This window comes from Anser cygnoides, chromosome 4, assembly GCF_040182565.1.
Source record: "Anser cygnoides isolate HZ-2024a breed goose chromosome 4, Taihu_goose_T2T_genome, whole genome shotgun sequence".
In the NCBI taxonomy this organism is placed as follows: Eukaryota; Metazoa; Chordata; class Aves; order Anseriformes; family Anatidae; genus Anser; species Anser cygnoides.
Window position 1 is genome coordinate 47,308,547 of NC_089876.1, and position 19,887 is coordinate 47,328,433.

The window sequence follows — 19,887 nt, forward strand, 5'->3', positions numbered from 1 at the left end:
TGCATGGAAACAAAATGCAAAGCAACTATCAGACAACACAGAAATTGTGTATCTATACGAAAATCTCTGAGACAAGCTCCTTTAGGCAAAACTTCCTTGAAATATTGATTTACATTGAATGTGCCTTAAAATATTTTAGAAAATTGCATTCATTATTAGAGATGATACAAAAAAGCTTCAGAACTGATCATGTTCTGCTCAGTTCATACATATTTTGAGTATGGTTAGTTACAAAGAAAAAAAAGCTTTTGAGTCAGAGACTTTACATGTATTTCTGAGCATAAACATATCTTACATTAAGTATCAAGTCCAAACTGGATGGATGCAAGTTGTTATACAATCATCAACAAGTAACACTGAACTTTGGAAAACCAAATCATCAGATTAAAAACAGCTTGCAGAAAGCTAACTGAATGACATGAAATTTGACTGCATCACAGCATTTCATTCCAAGTTAGAAAGCGTATACTTCAGAAGCTTGCACAGTAGAATTATAAAGTTGTATCGTTTCCTAAAAAAAATCACATGAAAACATTATGACTTTTCTAAACAAACTAATCAGCAATACCAAAAACGTATTGCTGCAGCTTCAAGAAGCAAATATTCATCCTATTTACCTGTTCCAGTGTATCTTCAAGACTGATTATCAATACATTTATATTCATAGTCATACAAATAGGGAACCCTGTTAATTGATTCTGTGATTTTGTTTTACATCAGTTTTCAGAAAGACAAGTATGTTGTAAGAATTTGAGGGTTTTCTGTTTTATTTTTGAAAGGTGGAAGGAAACAAAGTGTTTTATTACCAATTTATGATGATTACAAAATTGGCACACAGGTTTAAGAACAATGCTCTTCCACAAAGCCACTTCCCTGCTCCTCCCTTTCATTAGGCAGTATCACCGCTATCATTATTCTTTCAGATTTTGCTGCTGCTAAAAGTTATGATAATTCCTTCTTCTTGAGGTATTTGGAAAACATGGTGAACTCCTAATGAACAATGGATCTAAAATGTTGGGTGATACCTGTAACAATAAAAATGGTACTATTTATTTTCAAGTTGTTGTTGCAAACTGGAAATTCTCAATCAGTAAACACAATTTACAAGCTCCTTTCAAGCAGAATATCATACAGCATTATGCAATGACTGTAAACGAATGATTCGCTATTACTTTCTTTTAAATCCATATGTTGTCAGTGAAATCACTGTGACCTGTCTAGAAGGAAGAACTTTAAGTTTCTGTAATATTTCACAGTAACTTTTCATGACAAACACTTTGAACTAGATCTCACAGACCACCATATACGCACAATCGCTTACCTTTTTTCTTGCCTGCTTTGAAAAAGAAAACATCATAAATAACCCCTGGAGAGTCTTGTTACGGGTATGAGTCAGCATATGAAATATTTTTTAAAACAACACTGTTCTTTTTAAAATAGTCTTCAAGAGCTCTAGTCCCTTAAAATGAGTACTTATTCATGTCAAATGCCTGCAGATTTTTTGATTATTAACAGTTAGAACAATACAGTTTAAGAATTTATGTAGTCCACAAACTAAGTTCTTTAGGAAACAAAGTCTTTGCCTCAGTTTAAAACTTCAGCTTCAGTTTATATATAGATATTTTCCAAAATCCAGAGTTAACCAAGATTAAGAATACAAAAAAAAAAAATCAGTTTCTCACCTTTGTCTTTGTGTAGAATGGTGATGACTGGTGAATGGGCAAGTCCATGAGGCTATTGGAATTTGTGACACTGTTGCTGTTAGCATGCTCATCTTCTCTACTGCTGTCATCAGACTGATCAAAATCATCACTCTCCTGGTCCATTTCCTCCTCCTCTTCCACCTCCTCCTCTTGATCACCAGCATGTTCATCATCATCTTCCTCTTGGTTACAAGTGGATTCTTCATCCACTGTAATAAGTCTATTGTTATTTTCTTCTAACTGTTCCTGCTGGGATTCATGTCTGTCATCAAATCCAGGTTCTTCTCCTCCTATCTCCCCATTCCTCCCAATATGCTGCTCCTCTTGTTGTCGTCTTTGCTGCTGCTCCTCCTCTTCTACAACCCGATTCATCTGCTCCTCATCTACTTGGCTTGAGGAAGCATTACCTCGAAGAGATCCACCAGTTCGTCGCCTCTTGCTGCCCACAGAGAGCAGTTCCTGATTCATTTCCAAAAGCCAGCTTGCTACTTCTTGGACCTTGGCTAGGCTATCTGAAGATGCAAATGCTTTCACATTCTAAGGAGACAACAAAAAAAAAGTGGAAAATTACAAGCTATATTTTTGATTACATAAGGCATAAAAAATATTACTACATTGTATTACTCCCAACAACTTGAAATTCCAAGCAACAAGGAGCAGTTTCAACTTCAGATTGAATTTTTTCAGTACGGTGTCAACTTTTTATCAAGAGAGTCATTTCTACTATCATATAGTCTGAGCATGATCTCTGTAAACACTAGATTCTGCAAAATTCCTAAGTTTTTCAGAACTACTTGCATGTGAATATACGTGCCAAGAGAAAACAACCAGCTTCTTAGCTGTGCGTAGCGCCCTGTGCTCAGGTGTACACACAGCTCTCACTCAGCATGTTAAGCCATACAAGGGATTCAGAAAGCACAACGACAGCATTGGAAAGGAGCACAAGTGCCCTGTCTCACAGTAGGAGCAGTAAAGGACTTTGTTTCCACAAGTCCTTCAGTAGAGAAAGACATTCTTCAACCCACTCTTCTCCCACCCACACATCCACAAAAGAACAACTCCATATCTTCAGGAAGTCTACCACCTGTCAGTTTGTTCGTTTGTTTTGTTTGTTTTTCAAATCAGACCAGAAAACTCTAGAGCCTTGGATGACAGAGGTCTGAACAGATAAACGCCATCTTTGCTGTATGGTATTTTTAAAAATACTAAATTTATTGCTGAGGGGACAGGAAGGTCCCAGAAACCATAGCTCAAGCCATTTCATTGCGTTGTAATGTAAAAGCCACAGAAACACATTTACAGATGGTTTTAAAGTCTTGCTTTGAGAGGAACTCATAGACGGCATTCTGCACACTTGGTCTCCCTCTCCTGCAGGGAAACAATACTTAAACCCCAAAGACATGGTTCTCAAGTTTCCACATATCTAAGCACATGACAATCGCCCCCCAAATAAATCCTCATGAACTGAAAAGCTGAAATGCATTCCAAGCAAGTGTCCACTAGCAATTAGTTCCAATCCATGAACTAGAAGCTAACAATAAAAGACAATTAAGCTATACATGTCAAGGCAAGGACATGATAGAAACAGCAGAGACTGTGCTGACTACTTCTGCTTTTACCAGGGGAAAAACCCAGCAGGGCACTGGGTTGCACGTGACCCAAACCAGAAGCTAACAACTCCAACCTTGAGTGCAATGGGCATCGGAAATAAACATGTTTAATTTTCTATACGTACTAAGTATTGCTTGAGAAAGATGCCATTAAGAGAGCACTCTAAGAGATATATTTTCACTTAACTTTTTTCTCAGCATATTTGAGTGATGCTTAACTCCATTTCATCATGCAATTCAAATGTGGTTGTGAATACAACCTGACGCTAGCACAAGTTATTTATCAGGCTTGCTACATAGTTTAGGCATTATGAACATGACAACAGTACATCTTACTTTCTCAGAAAAAGTGAGCAGATTTGGATTTTTTGAAGCACTTAGTCACTTAAAAAATTAATACTTAAAAGGTCTGTATAAGAAATCTACACCTTCCCTGTCTAACAGTTTTAACTTCCACCACAATTCTCTAGTCACAAATGAAGCTTAAGAGTTTTAAACATTCTTCAGTATCACCAGCTTTATTTTAAATATATGCAACTACCTGTTTAGGACATACTTGCTAAAGCTGTAAATGCTACACCTGTTTCTATAATTTCAAACATACTTTCAATTTTACCTGTAAGCAACTAACATGAAAGGTCAGCATTAAAATAACACATCAGATGACAATAATAATAATAAAATGCATCAGATTCTGCTAACTGCTTAAGTGACAAAAATAACTCTAATGTTACTGTTAATAACAGGCCTAAATGAAATTCCAGCCAATCAAAAAGACGATATGCTAGTTTTATTATGGATTTTTAGTTATTCTTCCATTCTTGCAGTGACCATCGATTCACAAGGGTAGCTTCAGTCAAACACAACTTCCATTTCACCCTGTATCTAAACGAACAAACTCAACTTGTTTTTTTCCAGGAGCATATAAAATACATTATCAAAATTTAATTACAAGCAGTGCTACATCAGAAAGCATCAATATGCAAAGAGGTGATACATTCGCTGAAGCACAGATGGATGTACATTATCTGAGAGATGTGAAACATTAAAGCTGCCTTCTGTCACGCAAGTGCTTGCAGAATTAACTGCTGCCAGCTAATATACAAGATGCAATCATTTCCATTCATAAGGTAGATATGGAAAACTAAGGGATTATTGTTTTGCAGGATGAAGACTACCAGAGAACTAAGATGTGTTTTTATCTAGCGCTGGGCCCCCTTCACATGCACTCTGAGCCCCATACTTATATCACAGAATCATTGAATATCCCGAGTTGGAAGGGACCCACAAGGAGCATCGAGTACAACATACTGTCAGATCGGTACCAGGAAGCTGTTGCTTTTTCTGCCCACCTCAGGCTGGAGTGAGAAATTCAGACAGCCACCAAAGCGTGACAGGGCAGCGGCAATGCTTGCATATGTGTTAACATGCACACCTCGCTGAACTCGGCCAGCAAGTCTGGCAGGCAACACTCAGGGAAGTTTCCTAACACTTTCAGCAGGTCACTGTATGGAAATACAAGGAATCCCTCAGGAAAACGGAAGTCCTGGAAGGGAGCCAACAGTGAACACCGAGCCTCAGAACACGCCTCCAACTACGTTCAACGTTAAATGCTGCTCATGCTGAATTCTTTGGCTTTATCCATTTCACATGCACAGAAAATAGATTAAAGAAATAACTCAGAAAAACAGTAGCTCAAAACCAGCTGTAAGAAGTGCCAAGCAGCACCGGGGAAGTACAGGGAAAGTCCTCAGGACTGTCAGCCGCAGCAGGCTCCGCTCCGTGAGGAGAGGAAGGTGAGCGCGCCGCAGCTCGCTTTCCCACCAAAACCTCTCAGTCCCCCCAGCACATCCGAGAGTCATTACACATTTTTAAACTTGTAAAAACATAACTGTGGGAATACCTGGAAATCTCCATATGTACTGCTGGCTCTCTATTAGGCCCTTTTATCACTCAAAACTCTAAGTCAGGAAAAAAAAGGAAAGGAGGTCAGAGGCAGAGAGGGCAGGGTGGGGGTAGCGAGGCTGTTTTGTGTTGTTTTGTGTGGCAAAACTTGAAAAGGTTATAAAGACTTAGCTTCCAAGTGAGAGATGCAGAAAAGCAGTCAGTGAAAAGAGAAGAGTTACATCTGGCAAATCTCAGTTACAACATGGTTTATGAGAAGTGGATGTTCACGGAATAAATATTCTTGAGATTACCAATTTGGTAGACAAGGAATTGGGTTAACAAAAAACTTAGATACTGGATTAAACCCTAACATACTAATATAGATAACCCTGTAAAAAACGAGGTATATTACACTGAATAATACTGACTTGTAATTCAGAGACGAAAAAAGAGACTGTAGAAAAGAAAAATCCCGCCCAAGCCAAGGATCTTCCACAATTTCCTGTCAACATCCCACTCTGCCTTCCGAAAGAAAATAAAACCCCCGTACGTGCAGCCTGCCCAAGTTCGGCACAAGGTCTGCATTAGCAAACGGAGCTGTACGGAGGAGCCAGCAACCCCAGACCTGCTCGGGGAGCAGGGAGAGGGCTGTTACCCCCATAGCAGCTCTGTCCCCAGGGCTGAAGCATCCCCGATAAGCCGGAGAACAGCTCCTGGCTTAGCTTCACCTGAAAAGGCGTGCTGGGACAGCTGTGTTTTCCTGCTGCACTGCGAGCGTGGCCCATCAGGAGTTACACTTGAAAAAAGAGATTTTATTCTCTTGATCCAGAATAAAATACTAAGGGCAATGCACCTAAGGGTGACTAAACATCAGCCCCGCCAGCCACCTTTGACCTGTTAAATCCATTTGAAAAACATGCCTATGAAGAGAATTAAATGCAGGAAGCAGCTAGAAATAAACAACAAAAAACATCAATAAGGTTGCAAACCCCCCTTCTAGACCAAAAAAAAAAGGACTTGGACCGTACGGCCATGATAGCTGACAATAGGCAGCACTGCACACAAGTATCCTACGTGCTGTAAAAAGAACATGTTGGATGTAATGATTGGATTACTAGCCCCGACGTTCGCATATGGGAAAGACTTTGAACAAGTAACAAACCAAAACAGCCAATATGCAGTAACTGGTAACAAACTATACAAAGTCTAAGGTAGAAACCAGCACTTTTGTAGATTACAGTACTGGACAATTATCCTCATGCAAGGACTTAAAGAAGACAAGACAATTCAGATAAAGCCACACCTTAAACTAAATTTATGAGCTTTAAACAGAAATTATAGGAGATGAATTTTGCTGCATTACACAGGGTGGTAAGCTGGATCACAGCAATGGCCTCCTCCAGTCATAAAGTTCTGAGCTTAATATCTTATGAAGAACTGGAAAATTAACACACCTTCTATATTTCCATCATCAGAAAATGTACATCTGAGCAAGATGAACATCTAACTTTTTTAAAATTTCAGTAGCTTTGAAGCAAAATGCATCATTCTCAGTGCATTGCGTTCTACAGCAAGACAAGTAGACATGCATTTTCCAAGCATAAAGCCACTTCTTCCAAAGGTATACACACCTCAATTTGCTCATCCAGCCAATTCACAGCCCCAACCTCCACACAAATCAGCTGCTAAAGTTTCTCTGCTCCTGCTCTAACATCACCCTGCCCAGCATCTCTCTGCTACCACTTTTTTTTCTTTACTCAAGACTGATCAGCAGACAAGATAGAGTAGAGCTGCACACGCAGCCTCTGTTGGATAAGAAATCATCCTGCTCCCTTATGCAATCTCTTTAAGATCCTTTACCAGTGATTCATGTTGTTTTAGTGCAAAATGGTCAGAGTAACCGACATGAAAATTAAAGTGCTCCTTTAATGACTTATGTCAAACATAAACCTGACAGCATGTGAAAAACTACACTAAGCATCCAGTAAATTTAAAAAAAAAAAAAGAGAAACAAAACAAACACAGTTAAGGTTTCCCTGTGCAAATTTAATTAAGTCCAGCTGCCTCTAATCTTCTTGTGTGGCCACTTTTAATTACCTCTCCTCCTTACTATAATCTGGTCCCAACTTTTTATCTGCCTTCTTAGGCTTTTCATCAAGTCTCCGTGCCCTAGCCAAAAAGACCTAAGTCTTTTTGAACAAAGACAATTCCAGTTTTCCCACAACACGGGGTCTACTGTAAGATCTCTCTCCCTTCTGTTCACCTGCTTCTCTTAGCCCAACAATCTTATTTCACCAGACCTCACCCATTTTCTCCCTGCTTCGTCATCCAAATTTACCATCTCCTAGGACTGCCTCTTAGGACAGCCCCCTCTCTAACCCTCTGCCTCCATGTCCCAAACCGCTTTAGCCTGCACTGCTAATTTTCAGTCCCATACTTTGCCCTGTTCTGATCAATTCCCTGCAAAACAAGTTTAGATGAGACACAATAGCTGATGATATGTGGGTATTAAAGAGCACAAGAGAGCAACATCCCTTGCTATCAATTACAGGGACAAACACAGGAAAGCAATTAAAAGAAAATTTAGCTCTGGGTTGGAAATACAATGGGGATATGGAAGATCCGTCATGCAATCCTAATTCCTCTTAGTAAACACAGGTAAGGTATGAAATACAAGATAAAACATTAAATAGCATACAAAACCCACCAGACAATAAGATTACAGAAGAAATAGTTTGGGAAACATGAGAAATTACTATGGGAAATTACTATGGGAATTTAGCAGTGCTTCAGCTGAGTGGCATGAAAGTAAAATATCAGAGGTGGAAGATGAATTAGAACCTTTCATGGGCAAAAGTTTAGAAGAAACAGCTTGAGCTCCAAGCAGTCAACATACTTTTTCTTTAGATAATGATAAAGTAAGTATGATATCTAATTACTTTATACAGATTAAGGTATTTTATACGAACAAATCAAGAGTCCAGCACTCATTGCATTCTTCTGACCTCCAGCTATACTCATACAAATGTTTCAAACTGCAGATGTCCAAATCCTCCTTAGAATTCAACTGCTGAATCGAAGGGAACATTTTCTGCTCAATAGGTCTTGGTCCTGTTAGCGTAGGAGAATAAATTTTCCTTTTATGGATCTATCCTTTCTTTCCTTTACATTATTTTTTTCCGTAGTATTTCCACATGATCTTCATTTGTACACTTTGAACATCAGCACAGAACATTAACTTTTAATGTCCATTCTCTGTTCAGAAACAAATAACTTCATATTGCATGTTTAAGTTGGTGAATAAAACTCTTTTAAGCCATTACGGTAAAAGCCCAGGCTCTTCAAGACAGATTCCCTTAACTCTTCAGACAGTGACTGTGGGCAGAGTCCAAAAAGCTGCAAAAGGCACAATGCTCTTGCTTGCTCTGTACAGGCAGGGCACACAGATTCATTAGCAACACAATCACCTGCGAGGTTCATGCACACACACACACACAGAATTTGGATTACTTATAGCTAAAATATATTCTGCAATTTCTCTGTCTTCACAACATCAAGAGGAATGCTAGATCTTAACTCCATGAACCAGAACCCCATTTCCTCTCTCTTCAAAAACAGGAAAAATGCTCTGGCTAAAACATTACACAGAAGAGACCTAACCCAGAAAGATTTCTTGCTCATCTTCTTCTAACTCACCTGAGTTCAAGCTGCAGAAGTTTTTACAACAGAATCATGATATAAAATGTACTAATAGAGACCCACTAACAAAATTAAAGCAGTCAACACAAAATAGAAAGAGGAAACCATTGAACTTTTCTATAAACACTTCTCTGCAAGAAATTCATGGCCTTAGTTCTTGTATTTGAGATGTTAAATATATATGCATTTTCCTCATTTCAAAAAGGAGGAGAAAAATACCATAGCAAATTACTGAGTAGTATTTTATCCAGGGCATGTTTTTACCTTAGAAGTTGATACTTAAGGAAACGAGAATTACTGCAAAATACCGTGGGGGTAAGGATAGGGTGGTAATTAGAGGAAAATGGTAAAGCACTGAGGACACTGCTGAAAGACTCCATCACCTAGTAATAGGAAAACAATATAAAATTAAAATCTTAAGTCCTTTTCCCCAAAAGCCATATCACAACTGACAATTATCAACACAGAGTTATTGAAGAAATAGAGAGCTCATGTCTATACACCAAGAATATTGCTCTTACCTCTCAGCTCACAGAAAACTAAGATCAACAAAGTTACTCCTCTTTTTTAATTTTGTTTTCTTATGTTTTCAAGAGTGAATGGATATAAATTGAGAATAAAATAATTTTAAATCCTTGAAAGATCATCATGGGAGGCAACAATCCGCAATAGAAAATCAGTATTATGACTGATCTTACTGTGTTCATATAAATAATCATGTTATTTTTAGTAGTTACATCAATAATAACTGTTATACAGGAGATGGCTGGTGTATCTTTTCAACAACTACTCTTTGAAGTAAAAAGGAATAATCTGTAAAACGTGACAAGTTAACTATCACGTGTGACTAATGACAGGCTTCTTCCCTTTTCCTCAGAAAATGAAAAGCAGCTAAAAGCTTGGAGGAGTTTAAAGGGTGCCAAGATTTCCAGCAGCTATTGAAAACAACATAAGACAGGCAAGTCCTCCATACAGTCCTCCATGCTGCCACTTAATCTGTAACGTTAATCAGTGTCCTTTTTCTCACTGAAATCATCTCTGAGCTAGAAAGGTAAAGCACAATTTTCAATTACATTCTTATCCTTGTGCTTTGACAGTTTTACCATGACTTGGATTCCTATATTAATTTTACCTCTCTAAATGAAAGCTTACCTTGCATAATTAATGCATACAGTTTAAAAAAAATAATACTATTTTTTTTGACAAAACAGATTACTACATGAAGCCTGCAGTATTGCTACTACTAGCAATACAGAACTAGCATGCTCATTTGTTCAGTTTAGAACAGCACATTTCTATCTTGATATTTCAGTCTCATTTAAAGTGTGCCTTCTGTGCATACTAATAAAGAGAAGTTTATTGCCAAAAACAAGCAGTAGATCATACTCAACAGCAACATAATCAAAATATCTTTAGTTACATTACTAGAGAAGCACATGGGCTGAAAAATTCTCAGATTAGATAAATAGAGCAGGCAGATAATTACAGTCTTGCGATTTAAAGATGTTGTTGCGTGCCAACTTAGCAAAGCCTAGAAATGTAGAAACGGGATTGTCCCAACTCCTACTTCATGCTAAATACACATGTAATAAAGATTTTCTCTCAAAAAAAAAAACAACACTCAACCCCAGTCATCATACAACAAGGGTGACAACTCTTGCAGTGCAGCAGGACACTACACAGTTCTTAAAATGTCATCGGTTTGGGAAATTGGAAGGTTGGTTTCACTCCTCCTGCCCCTTCCCTAAACTAAGCTAATGAGTTTTGGGGTCTGTGGTAGTTAAGACAGCTTTCCAAGCTGGCCCCTAATCTCCACAGATCACCCTCAGACCAGTACACCTGTATTGCCTGTATCTAAAGTCCTTGAGATCAGTCTTACAGCTCCATCAATAGCACTGCATACGGAGACCTTCCCAGCTGCCTGGAAGAACACCATTTAGGATGCTTTTATGCAGCTCAAGGCCTTTTATCCACAGGAAAGGAGCCATAGGAGAGAGGAGGATCACACTCCTAGTCTTGCTTTCTAGTAGTAACTCCAGTTAAGCCACGCTGGAGCATTACATACCATGGAAAACTCTCCTGAGAAAATGCACCAGTTAAGCTCATGTTACAGCAGAAGGAACTGAACCCAGAGCAACCCATCAGTACCACACTATTTTTAAGCAAGCAGGCAATGTGATTATCATGCAGAAATGACTACTTTGCTCCTAAGTATCTAGCTGAACAGGGATTTTATCTAATAGACAAGAAGCAAGGTCCAACCACTGAATGCTGAAATTAGAAAAATCCAAATGGAATTAACTATGAGAATAATTACTCACTCTAATAGCTTACTAGGAAGATAGTAAATTCATCACGGCCAAGTCTTAATTTAGAGAAATACTCCCTCTTAGCTCAGCAGGCACATTTAAAAGCTGCAGAACACGTAGCACGAGCCCAGCTGCCCCTGCCTGGGAGCACACAGGAGCAAGAGCTGCTGTTGTCACCTCCTCTCTGCTCCGACAGTGCCACAGGTTACCCAACTGCTGATTAAAAAGTGCCTAGTTCCACTGCAGAGAGATCTCAAGACCACCAAGCTTAACACGCATGCTAGTAGCTGGCACAGCCAAAACAGCCTTACTGTAAATTTTTCTCCAGCATCCACAACAGTGCTGGACGTGGCCCCTGGGCAAGGATGCATTTCCAATGGAAAAACCTACAGACCTTAGCAATACGTTATGCCGAGCTGCTTTATGAAGCCACTCACATAGCCTGTTACCTCGCACGGTGCTGCTTTGCAAAACAGTATCATAAGAGCAATACATAAATAACTTCCAAGCAGAACTGCTCATTATTAATGCAAAATATTTGAAGGTAAAAGCAAAACAGCACTTGGCAGCAAGAGTGCTGCCATTAAGATGCTTGGTCTAAAAACCTCAAAGTGATTTATAGAGTACCCAAATGACTTCTCCGTCTCCGTTTCTTTCCTGTCCACTAATCATAAAAGTCATTTTGGGTACATTTCCCCAAATTATGGGTTTTACTGATAGTGAATTGCAATTTTACCAGATGGCCAGTGTCAGCTTCTGGCAAAACGGCAGCATGATTTCTTGGACAGAATCTCTAATTGAAAGGCTGCAGAAGTGCAGCACAAACAGGCAGATGCACAGAACAGAAAGGTGAACCTGGAACACAGAGCAGAAGAGACGGACAGAAGAGGTGAACTTCAGCTGAAGTAGACCTTGAGGACAGAGAGCAATTGCATTTAGTTAAATTTAAACTGAATTTAGTGAAGTTTAAATGGGGGGAAGGAGGAAATTAATGCCAAGAAAAAACTCTTTCCTAACTGAGATGAACAGCTCAAGTGTGTAATGACAACACACAAACAGATGAACACATGCACACTCGCTTTGTGCTGAAAATCTTTCCAGTGGTTAAAAAGGAAAACACCACAGGACTGAAGCTGAGAGTAATGTAAATCGAGCAAGCACCAAAAATAATCTTCTCCTTGGCTGTCCAGAAGTTTCATGGCATAGCACAATGTTCTCAAGAAGCTGGAAATAATATAGTCTCTTTTGAGACCTATCAGATAGATATCAGAGATCTATCCGATAGACATTATGGACAGAGCAGCTCTGGTGCATAAGCTGCAATGCCACTGCTTGAACATCCAGTCAAAAATATGAAGAGCTCTACAGCTAAATAGACATAGAAGGTCCCATGGTACAATGTCTGTAAATGGGCTCAAGTACTGCTAATTAAGAAATATAGCTTCATTTAAAAAAATGGTGTTTTCAGACTGAATTTCTAGAAAAGACTACCAGGTTGTTGTACAAATAAGGAGCAGCTTACCAGAGATTAAAGAGCTATCTATTAATACTAATGCTACTTGTTTTCTTTTTCCACAAGGGGAAAAAAATCCCCAAGTCTTGCCAAGCTATCACTAACAATACTTTGCATATGAAGATCCATAGTGGTAAGGCTACTGTCTAAAATTTCTATTTTCATTTCCTGTTTTCAGTTGCCTATTCTTTAAGAAAGTTTGAAGGACTATTATCTACAACATTCAGCTGTCATGTAGTTCTAATTGCTAGGAAAAAATCCGGTAATTCTATCAGTACTGCTAATGCAGCTGGGAGTAAAAGGCTGTAATACATTACAGACTTTTTTTTTTTTATTTAGGCCTAGTTCAGCAGAGCTATAAAATGAATTTCTGAGATAAGAAAAGGTAGCTGGGGATCAGGTTGGGGTAGAAAATATGCTTCATGCAAGCAACACAAGATACTAACACCGGTGTAATCTTACCATTTGGGGGGAAAAATACAGATCAGTTCTATTCCTGTGAGATTGCTGTAAAAGAACAAGGAGTAATATATATTTTATGAAGAATATCTATCTGTCCACTGTCTGACTTCATATCTTATGAAATGCTCTGCTATGTACATTCAATCAGATTTTGTGCAGTATCCGCTGGGCAATATTGGCTCCATTCTGAATACTGTGTTTTCAAAGCTGAACTCAAGAAACATGTACTTTCATCCAGAGCTAGTCAATGAACTCATTAAATGCCTTTGCATCAACATCTGATAAGAAATCTTTGACCTCCTTTTTTTTTTTCCTTTTAATAAAAGCCAGAAATACGAATAAAGAAGAATAATGGCAGCATTTACCAGACTTGCTGAAATCTGTTAATACATTGGTTTGTTTGCATTTTCAGCATCTTCAGCATAAGAAAAACATAAGTACAACAAGGTCACATACTAGTGGGACACAGCAGAACCAATTCCCTTCTTAGCGTCTCACTTAAAAGCAAAGAAAAAAAAATTCAGCCTCCACACTGTATTAAAAACAGCAAATGTCTTCTCATTAACCTCACTTCTCCAGAACACCGCTTACCACACGTTGGTTCCTGAGTGTTATGTTCTCTGCGTCACCGGGAAGCTTTCCGGCAGCAGATCGAAGCTCTGACCTTGCAGAACAACAAGGCGCTTGCTGACAAACAGCATGTGCGACTGCCAGATTCAAAGGAAGATGATAACCCAACCTGTCTAAAAGAATCTGGCCCTTGCCCAGACAGACTCTTAGCAGGCTCCACTGGAGAAATGGAAATTGTTGCAATTACTGTTATTGGTTTAATGCTCTTAAGATGGCTCTCTGAGAATCTTATTTCAGTAACTGATTAAGCAGTATGTTCAGCAGCAGGGCGTTTGCCTGCCAACCTAAGGAAACTTCAGTTTGCTCAGCCAAACTCTGTCTGTGACTGGGAAAGTAATTTGGGGTATCTGCATGACCAGAGATGAAACTAGGTACCTGGAAATGAACATTAGATGGCCTTCAACATTAGGGACAGGGAGGCAATCAAGTGCCCTTTAAAATCCCATGAAGCAATCAACTCTAGGTATTCTGTGTTCCTGCTCTACAGCACTTTCTTGCTACAGAAAGGTGCTGTGAACACAAGCAGGGAGAAGAGCTGAGTCCAAGACAGGGCAGCACTGACCCCAGGAAGAGGGAACGAAGAAATCATTTAACTGAATTACCAACCTAAAGATGTACTGGCAAAGCCTGTACAAATGCTCTTAAAATTTGAAATTTGGGTCATAAATCAATTGCAGAAAGTAACAGGTTGTAGAGAGAGACCCTTCTCTGAGGCTAACGCCAGTGAAGATGCTGCTGCCCCTCTGCCACAGGATGTTGCTGGCGAAGCTCCACCAAGAGCCAACTGCAGGAGTGCCACCTAACCCACAGGCAGGGTCAGCAAGCTCCCCAGTCAGAGCAAACTGGCACTGGATTAAAAGTGACTAACGTGACCCGTTCTGAGGACAGCAGACCGTACACCCTTCCAGGGCAGATAACAGCCTGGGGCCGATTAACATCTTACACCGCTGCAGAACGAAAACCTGCCCATAAACTTTATGCTATATTCTGCAATAAACGCAAGCCGTGCTTCATTGCTAGTATTAGGGATCTAAACTTGGCTATTGAGGTTGGCAGAAGCCACATATCAAAGACCCAAATCAATACACTCGTCCAGCAGCTTGCTGTCTTTTGAACTTCTCGTGGGAAGTCCAGAGAAACAAATGGCAAAGTTATTTTGTGCGGGTCAGGAAGAAGTTAGGGATGCAGTTTTTTAACTGAAAGTTAGTTCTACCTTCTTTCTCTTTCCTCTTCACATAAATATGGATGCACTGGCACAACTAATTCATACTAGGTACATGAACAAAGCTGTGCCAGTAAAAACTACTTGATGTTAACTTAGCAGCATCCAGGCTGCAGAACGACATGGCAATGACAACAGGAAGAGAGAGGAGTGCTACTGACCTTAAATACACCGGTGTGTTTCTTTGTACAATTCCTGTATGCAGAGAAATGCTTGCTTTAAGACCACTTTAGAAAGAATTGATGCACTGTCAGAGACTATTTCGACATAATGTGGTTCAGCTTGAACTGACTATAACAAATTCTTACATAGTGCAGGAAAACTTCTTACCCTCATCCCCATCTGACGCAGAAAGCAGATAAAGCACAAATACTATAAAGTTGGTGGAGAGGTTGCCAAGTCCCCAAACCAAATTAAGCCAATTTCAAACAGGTTCCCCCTCTGAACGGCATTTCATTTCTTCTCTCTTAAGTACCCTTTCCCAAATGCAGACAACCAAAGACTTCAGTTTTATAGCCTGATCCACCAGCTGTTAACATGACAAACACTCTTACAGACGACAACTAGGTAGGTAAATATTTTCCAATATTTCAGAGTATTTTTTCTCCTTTTTTGACAATGTGCACGTACTGAAATGAAGCTAGTCCCTCGTTTAATCCCTACTTGATAGCAGATGCATAAAGAGCTAAAAAGGCACATTAGAATCCTTTTCCAAATACGAACAGATTGCTTTAAGTCTAAGATGGACGGTATTCAAAGGAAGCCTTTTTCCACTCCTGTCTTACTCTTTAAACCCATGTATGCCACTTGCCCGATGGCACACAAAACAACAGTTACCAATTCCAAACGAATGCATTCAAATCACCCAGTTAAAGTTTTGCTGTAAGCATGTGTGCATCCCGTACAGACTGCTGTCTCACCAAACCACCAGTCTGCCAGAGCTGCACCTGCTTCTCACGCAGAGCTGGGACAATTTCTTTGCAACTGCGAACCCACCACAACGGCGGCTGCAAGCAGGAAAAGGCACCAATGTCACTGTCTTAACCCACCTCTAGTGCAGGCCGGTCCACCTCCCTGACTTTTCAAGGGTGCTGTCAGTGCAGATGCATGCAGATGAAGAGTCATCACTGACCTTCCAGGACAGCAGAGCCAAACAGCAGCAGCTGTATTGATCAGACACAGACCGCACTGCTTCCATCCAGACCTGGTGTCCATCCTTGCTGCTGCGTCAGGTGTACGGTGTGGCAAAGGACAGCTGCTCTGTCACGGAGCTGCCGCACAGTTCTTGGAAATCAGCACAATTCCTGAGCACGTAGGTGAAGTTACTTTGGCCCTCGTGAAAGGCGTCTTGATGTTCGAAGGGAGAGACTTGTCAGACAGCTGGTAACAGGTGGAAATGCAAAGCAGATGATATGGTACAGCCTGTGAGACAAGAGTCTCTCGTACGTGCCACACACAGCCCCAAAATGACAGGAAGGGAAACCCAAAGAGTCTAACACTGACAGCACAGGAGAGCAGAGCTCTGGGATGCACGGAGCAGACAGGGCACGCTTCTGAGTTGGCTGGTCATTTTCTAACAGAGAAAAGTTGTTCAAAGAAAAGACTGGCAAAATAACCTACAAAAAATTAAGGCCATTTTCAAACTAACTCAGAATGTGTTTTTATCACTACCACGTAAAAAAGATGTGTGGAACGCTCCAGCTGTTAGCAGCTGTATTTCACTACGACTGTTTCTGCTGTTTTAATGCCAAGTTGGAATATGTTCTGAATAATACTTTGGGTGGCAGCAGCTACAGCACCACCACAAACAGGGTTTCTGCTTTTGTCGTCCTTACTGGAAAACCTGGCTGATTAGGTTATGTCCTATGATGGGCACAGCTGGAAGCCTGTAGATTGGACCTTACAGTAATCCACCAGCCTAAAAGGGTTTTAGTAACTGTAAGGCATTCTCTCACTATACAGCTCGACTTCTCAAAAGGTCCAGTCCTAAACAAAGAAAAACAGAACACAGTACAAACCATCCTGACCATGTGAAGTCCAATTCATCCACAGGGCCTTCAAGTCTGTTTCTATCTTAATATTTCTCATAATCTATATGTGGACTTCCATATTCTCAGATGCAGGCAGGGCTGATTAACAGATGGTACCATTCTGTCCACAGTTTAAAAATCACTTTTTGCTCACCAGGACATCGGAGTCATCTATTTGCTCGACAGTAGCGATGATTAGATATAAATTCCATCATGATAGAAAAAATACAGTTGAACTAAGACATTTACATTTCCATTCCTATCATCTTGACACTTGGGAAATATCTAGCAAACAAGATTTTATTTTCTCCAATATAAATCCAAGAAAAAAAATATATATATAGGCTTTGAGAAATGCTTTTATTTCCTAGAGAAGATTTTATCAAAATCTACTCCCATATTGTTCATAGCTGTTCTCAAAGGTATGCAATGAACATGGGGTAACAGCACCAACGGGGTCCGCAGATCTGCACTTAGTGCTCAGACTAGTGAGATGTTCCATGTTTCCAAGATAACCCATCTTCAAGAGCAGACATTGATCTGAAACAGCTTTGGCTGCTTTTTACAGATTGCCCAAATACTGTCTTATATTCTTTGGGCTTTGATTCTGCGTGGGAGAAAAAAAAAAGCCTGTGGCACATCTGCTGGGGAGGTGGGATCTCCCAGGCACAGCAGCACCTGCCACACTCAGCTCCGGGGCTCGCCAGGAAGAAATCTTAAGTGCACACATTTGGAGCTGTTTTAAAGGACTTGTTACAAGTGGACAGGAGACAACTCAAAAAAAAAATCTGATCCAAAGTCTATTCACCTCCAGATGATAAATTTAGAAGGCTGAGTGCATTCAGAAAACTTTCTCAAGAGCCATAAAATCTGGAAAAGGTTCAACTCCCAGTAGCAGGACGGCAGGCTGGACGACCCTAGGTCTTTCTGCTGCTGGTGAAGGAACAGCGATCGGATGATCGGTGCTCCATCACTTATACCCTAACACAGAACTATTGAGCAGCTCTGATGCAGCTACCATCCATCAATGAGAAATGGTTCACTTAGTAGAAATCACATTACCGACCTCGAGAAAGCATGAGATTTTTATGAGCTCACACAGAAATTCTCCTAGTTATGCAAGAGAGCTTGGTGACATATCTTTGAAGAGTGAGAGAAAGCTTCAGCACATTTTCTAGCAGGACTTCTTTAAAATATAACATATCAACCTTAAAAGACTGACAGCAGTATTTTAACAGATATCGTGGAAAGAACATTTTAGTTTATTTATTTATTTTTAGTTGTGTGCAGTCAATTCCAGTGGGACCTGAAGTATTAGCTGAACTTCTTATAGCCAGAGCCAATAGTAGGACAAAAACAAGCATCGCAAGGAAATCCTAGTTCACTGAATTAAGAGAGAAAACTGCAAACGGAGCGTGCACGTGTACAGAAGAACACTTGACAGTAGGTAACAACTAGCAGCTACCAGTAAGCAAGTGCTCTGCAAGCTCCCCGGCACATTTATTCTGTGCAAGACTTTGCATTTTAATTTCAATATACACTTCCTGACACATTAAGTAAGCTATTTAAATAAACTTTTAGAAAGAACCGGGGTACAGACAGACATTCGTACACCCTTCCTGAGGTGCAGCCCAGCCTCCCGCCCCCAACCTGCTTATCGCTGTGTCCAACCAGATCCCCCAGCATACCTGCGTACATAAGCATCACTAATCTGCTTCAGTCAGAACAAGCCAGGTTAGCTTAAAAGTTTAAATTCTTAGCTAAGCAGATTTGTTTTGCCTGAAATAGATTAGGAAGCAACCGCACGAGCAGTTCCACACACAGATTAGAGACATGGGGAACCTCCTTCAGCAGGGGGACGGGACGAGCGGCATGGGCTGTAACCTGTGACCAGCACTGCCCAGTCTGACCTGAATGACCAGTGCAGCCCAAGGGCATCCACTCGGGAAATTAGTTAAGGGCTCACTTCAAATTCACGGTCTGTTCTGTTCCACAGCTTCCCCGTGTTGTAAGAACCAGTGAAAGTGAAGCAAAGGTTTCAGTCATGGTCTTACAAAGAGGCTGGCATCTACAGCTTATCATGTTCTGGAGATAACTTACAATGAACCATGGACGCGACATTTACAGTCCAACTACTACTACTTCTATTTAAGCAGAGAATGAGCTCTAAATTTGATGAAAGTGGTCAATATTGGCCAAGGGACAAACTTACTTTATTGTTACTTTTGTTCATAAACAAGGAAGAGAATATTGGTCTACTGGAAACAATCAGAATGACCGTATCTCACTATCCTAATCTGGGGGCTTCTTGCTTCTTTGGCAGTCATCTTCCTAAGTGATCACACCCTGACAGAGCTCATGAGGACAGCATTTCAAGGGCGAAAAAAAAGACATGCATATACCCAGATGGCAAACACACCACACAATTTACTACTTGGCTGGAGTACTTCACTCCCAAAATAGTTTAACCTAACCTCCTTAGGTTCTTACAATAACCTCCGAAGTCTAACAAATACAAACCAAGTCTGCAAATACGCGGAAACAATAAGCAAAGGTAACACCAATCCCTTCATCAGTGACTTCAGGGAGATGTTTCACGCACGACCACATGGTCCACAACTTTAACTATGAAAAAGGGTCTTCCTCACGATAAAGAATTTAGTGTTTTTGCTACAAGTGTGTCACACGTACACGTGTCTGCTTCTGTCCTGGTACCACTTGTTCTTTTCTCCAGAAAGCTCTGAGAGAAGAGTCTTGCCCTAGCATTCTTTACCTATGAGCAGAATGCAAAGCAATCCGTTTACACACACACAAGAGCCTGA

The 19,887-nt window shown here is 40.2% G+C and overlaps 1 protein-coding gene across 5 annotated transcripts in view; it reads right to left on the reverse strand.

The window, feature by feature from the left end:
* Positions 1-19,887, reverse strand: part of FBXW7 (F-box and WD repeat domain containing 7) — a 167,952-nt gene that overhangs the window by 95,878 nt on the left and 52,187 nt on the right. For 3 of the 5 annotated variants that reach the window (XM_048071742.2, XM_048071741.2, XM_048071744.2), the window contains exon 2: positions 1,683-2,240. In XM_048071742.2, coding sequence (XP_047927699.1) covers positions 1,683-2,171 — 489 coding nt within the window. In that variant the 5' untranslated portion in view covers positions 2,172-2,240. Of the gene's footprint in view, positions 1-7; positions 512-749; positions 1,026-1,682; positions 2,241-19,887 lie in introns of those variants that run through there. The other 2 variants (XM_048071746.2, XM_048071745.2) reach the window with 2 other exon arrangements.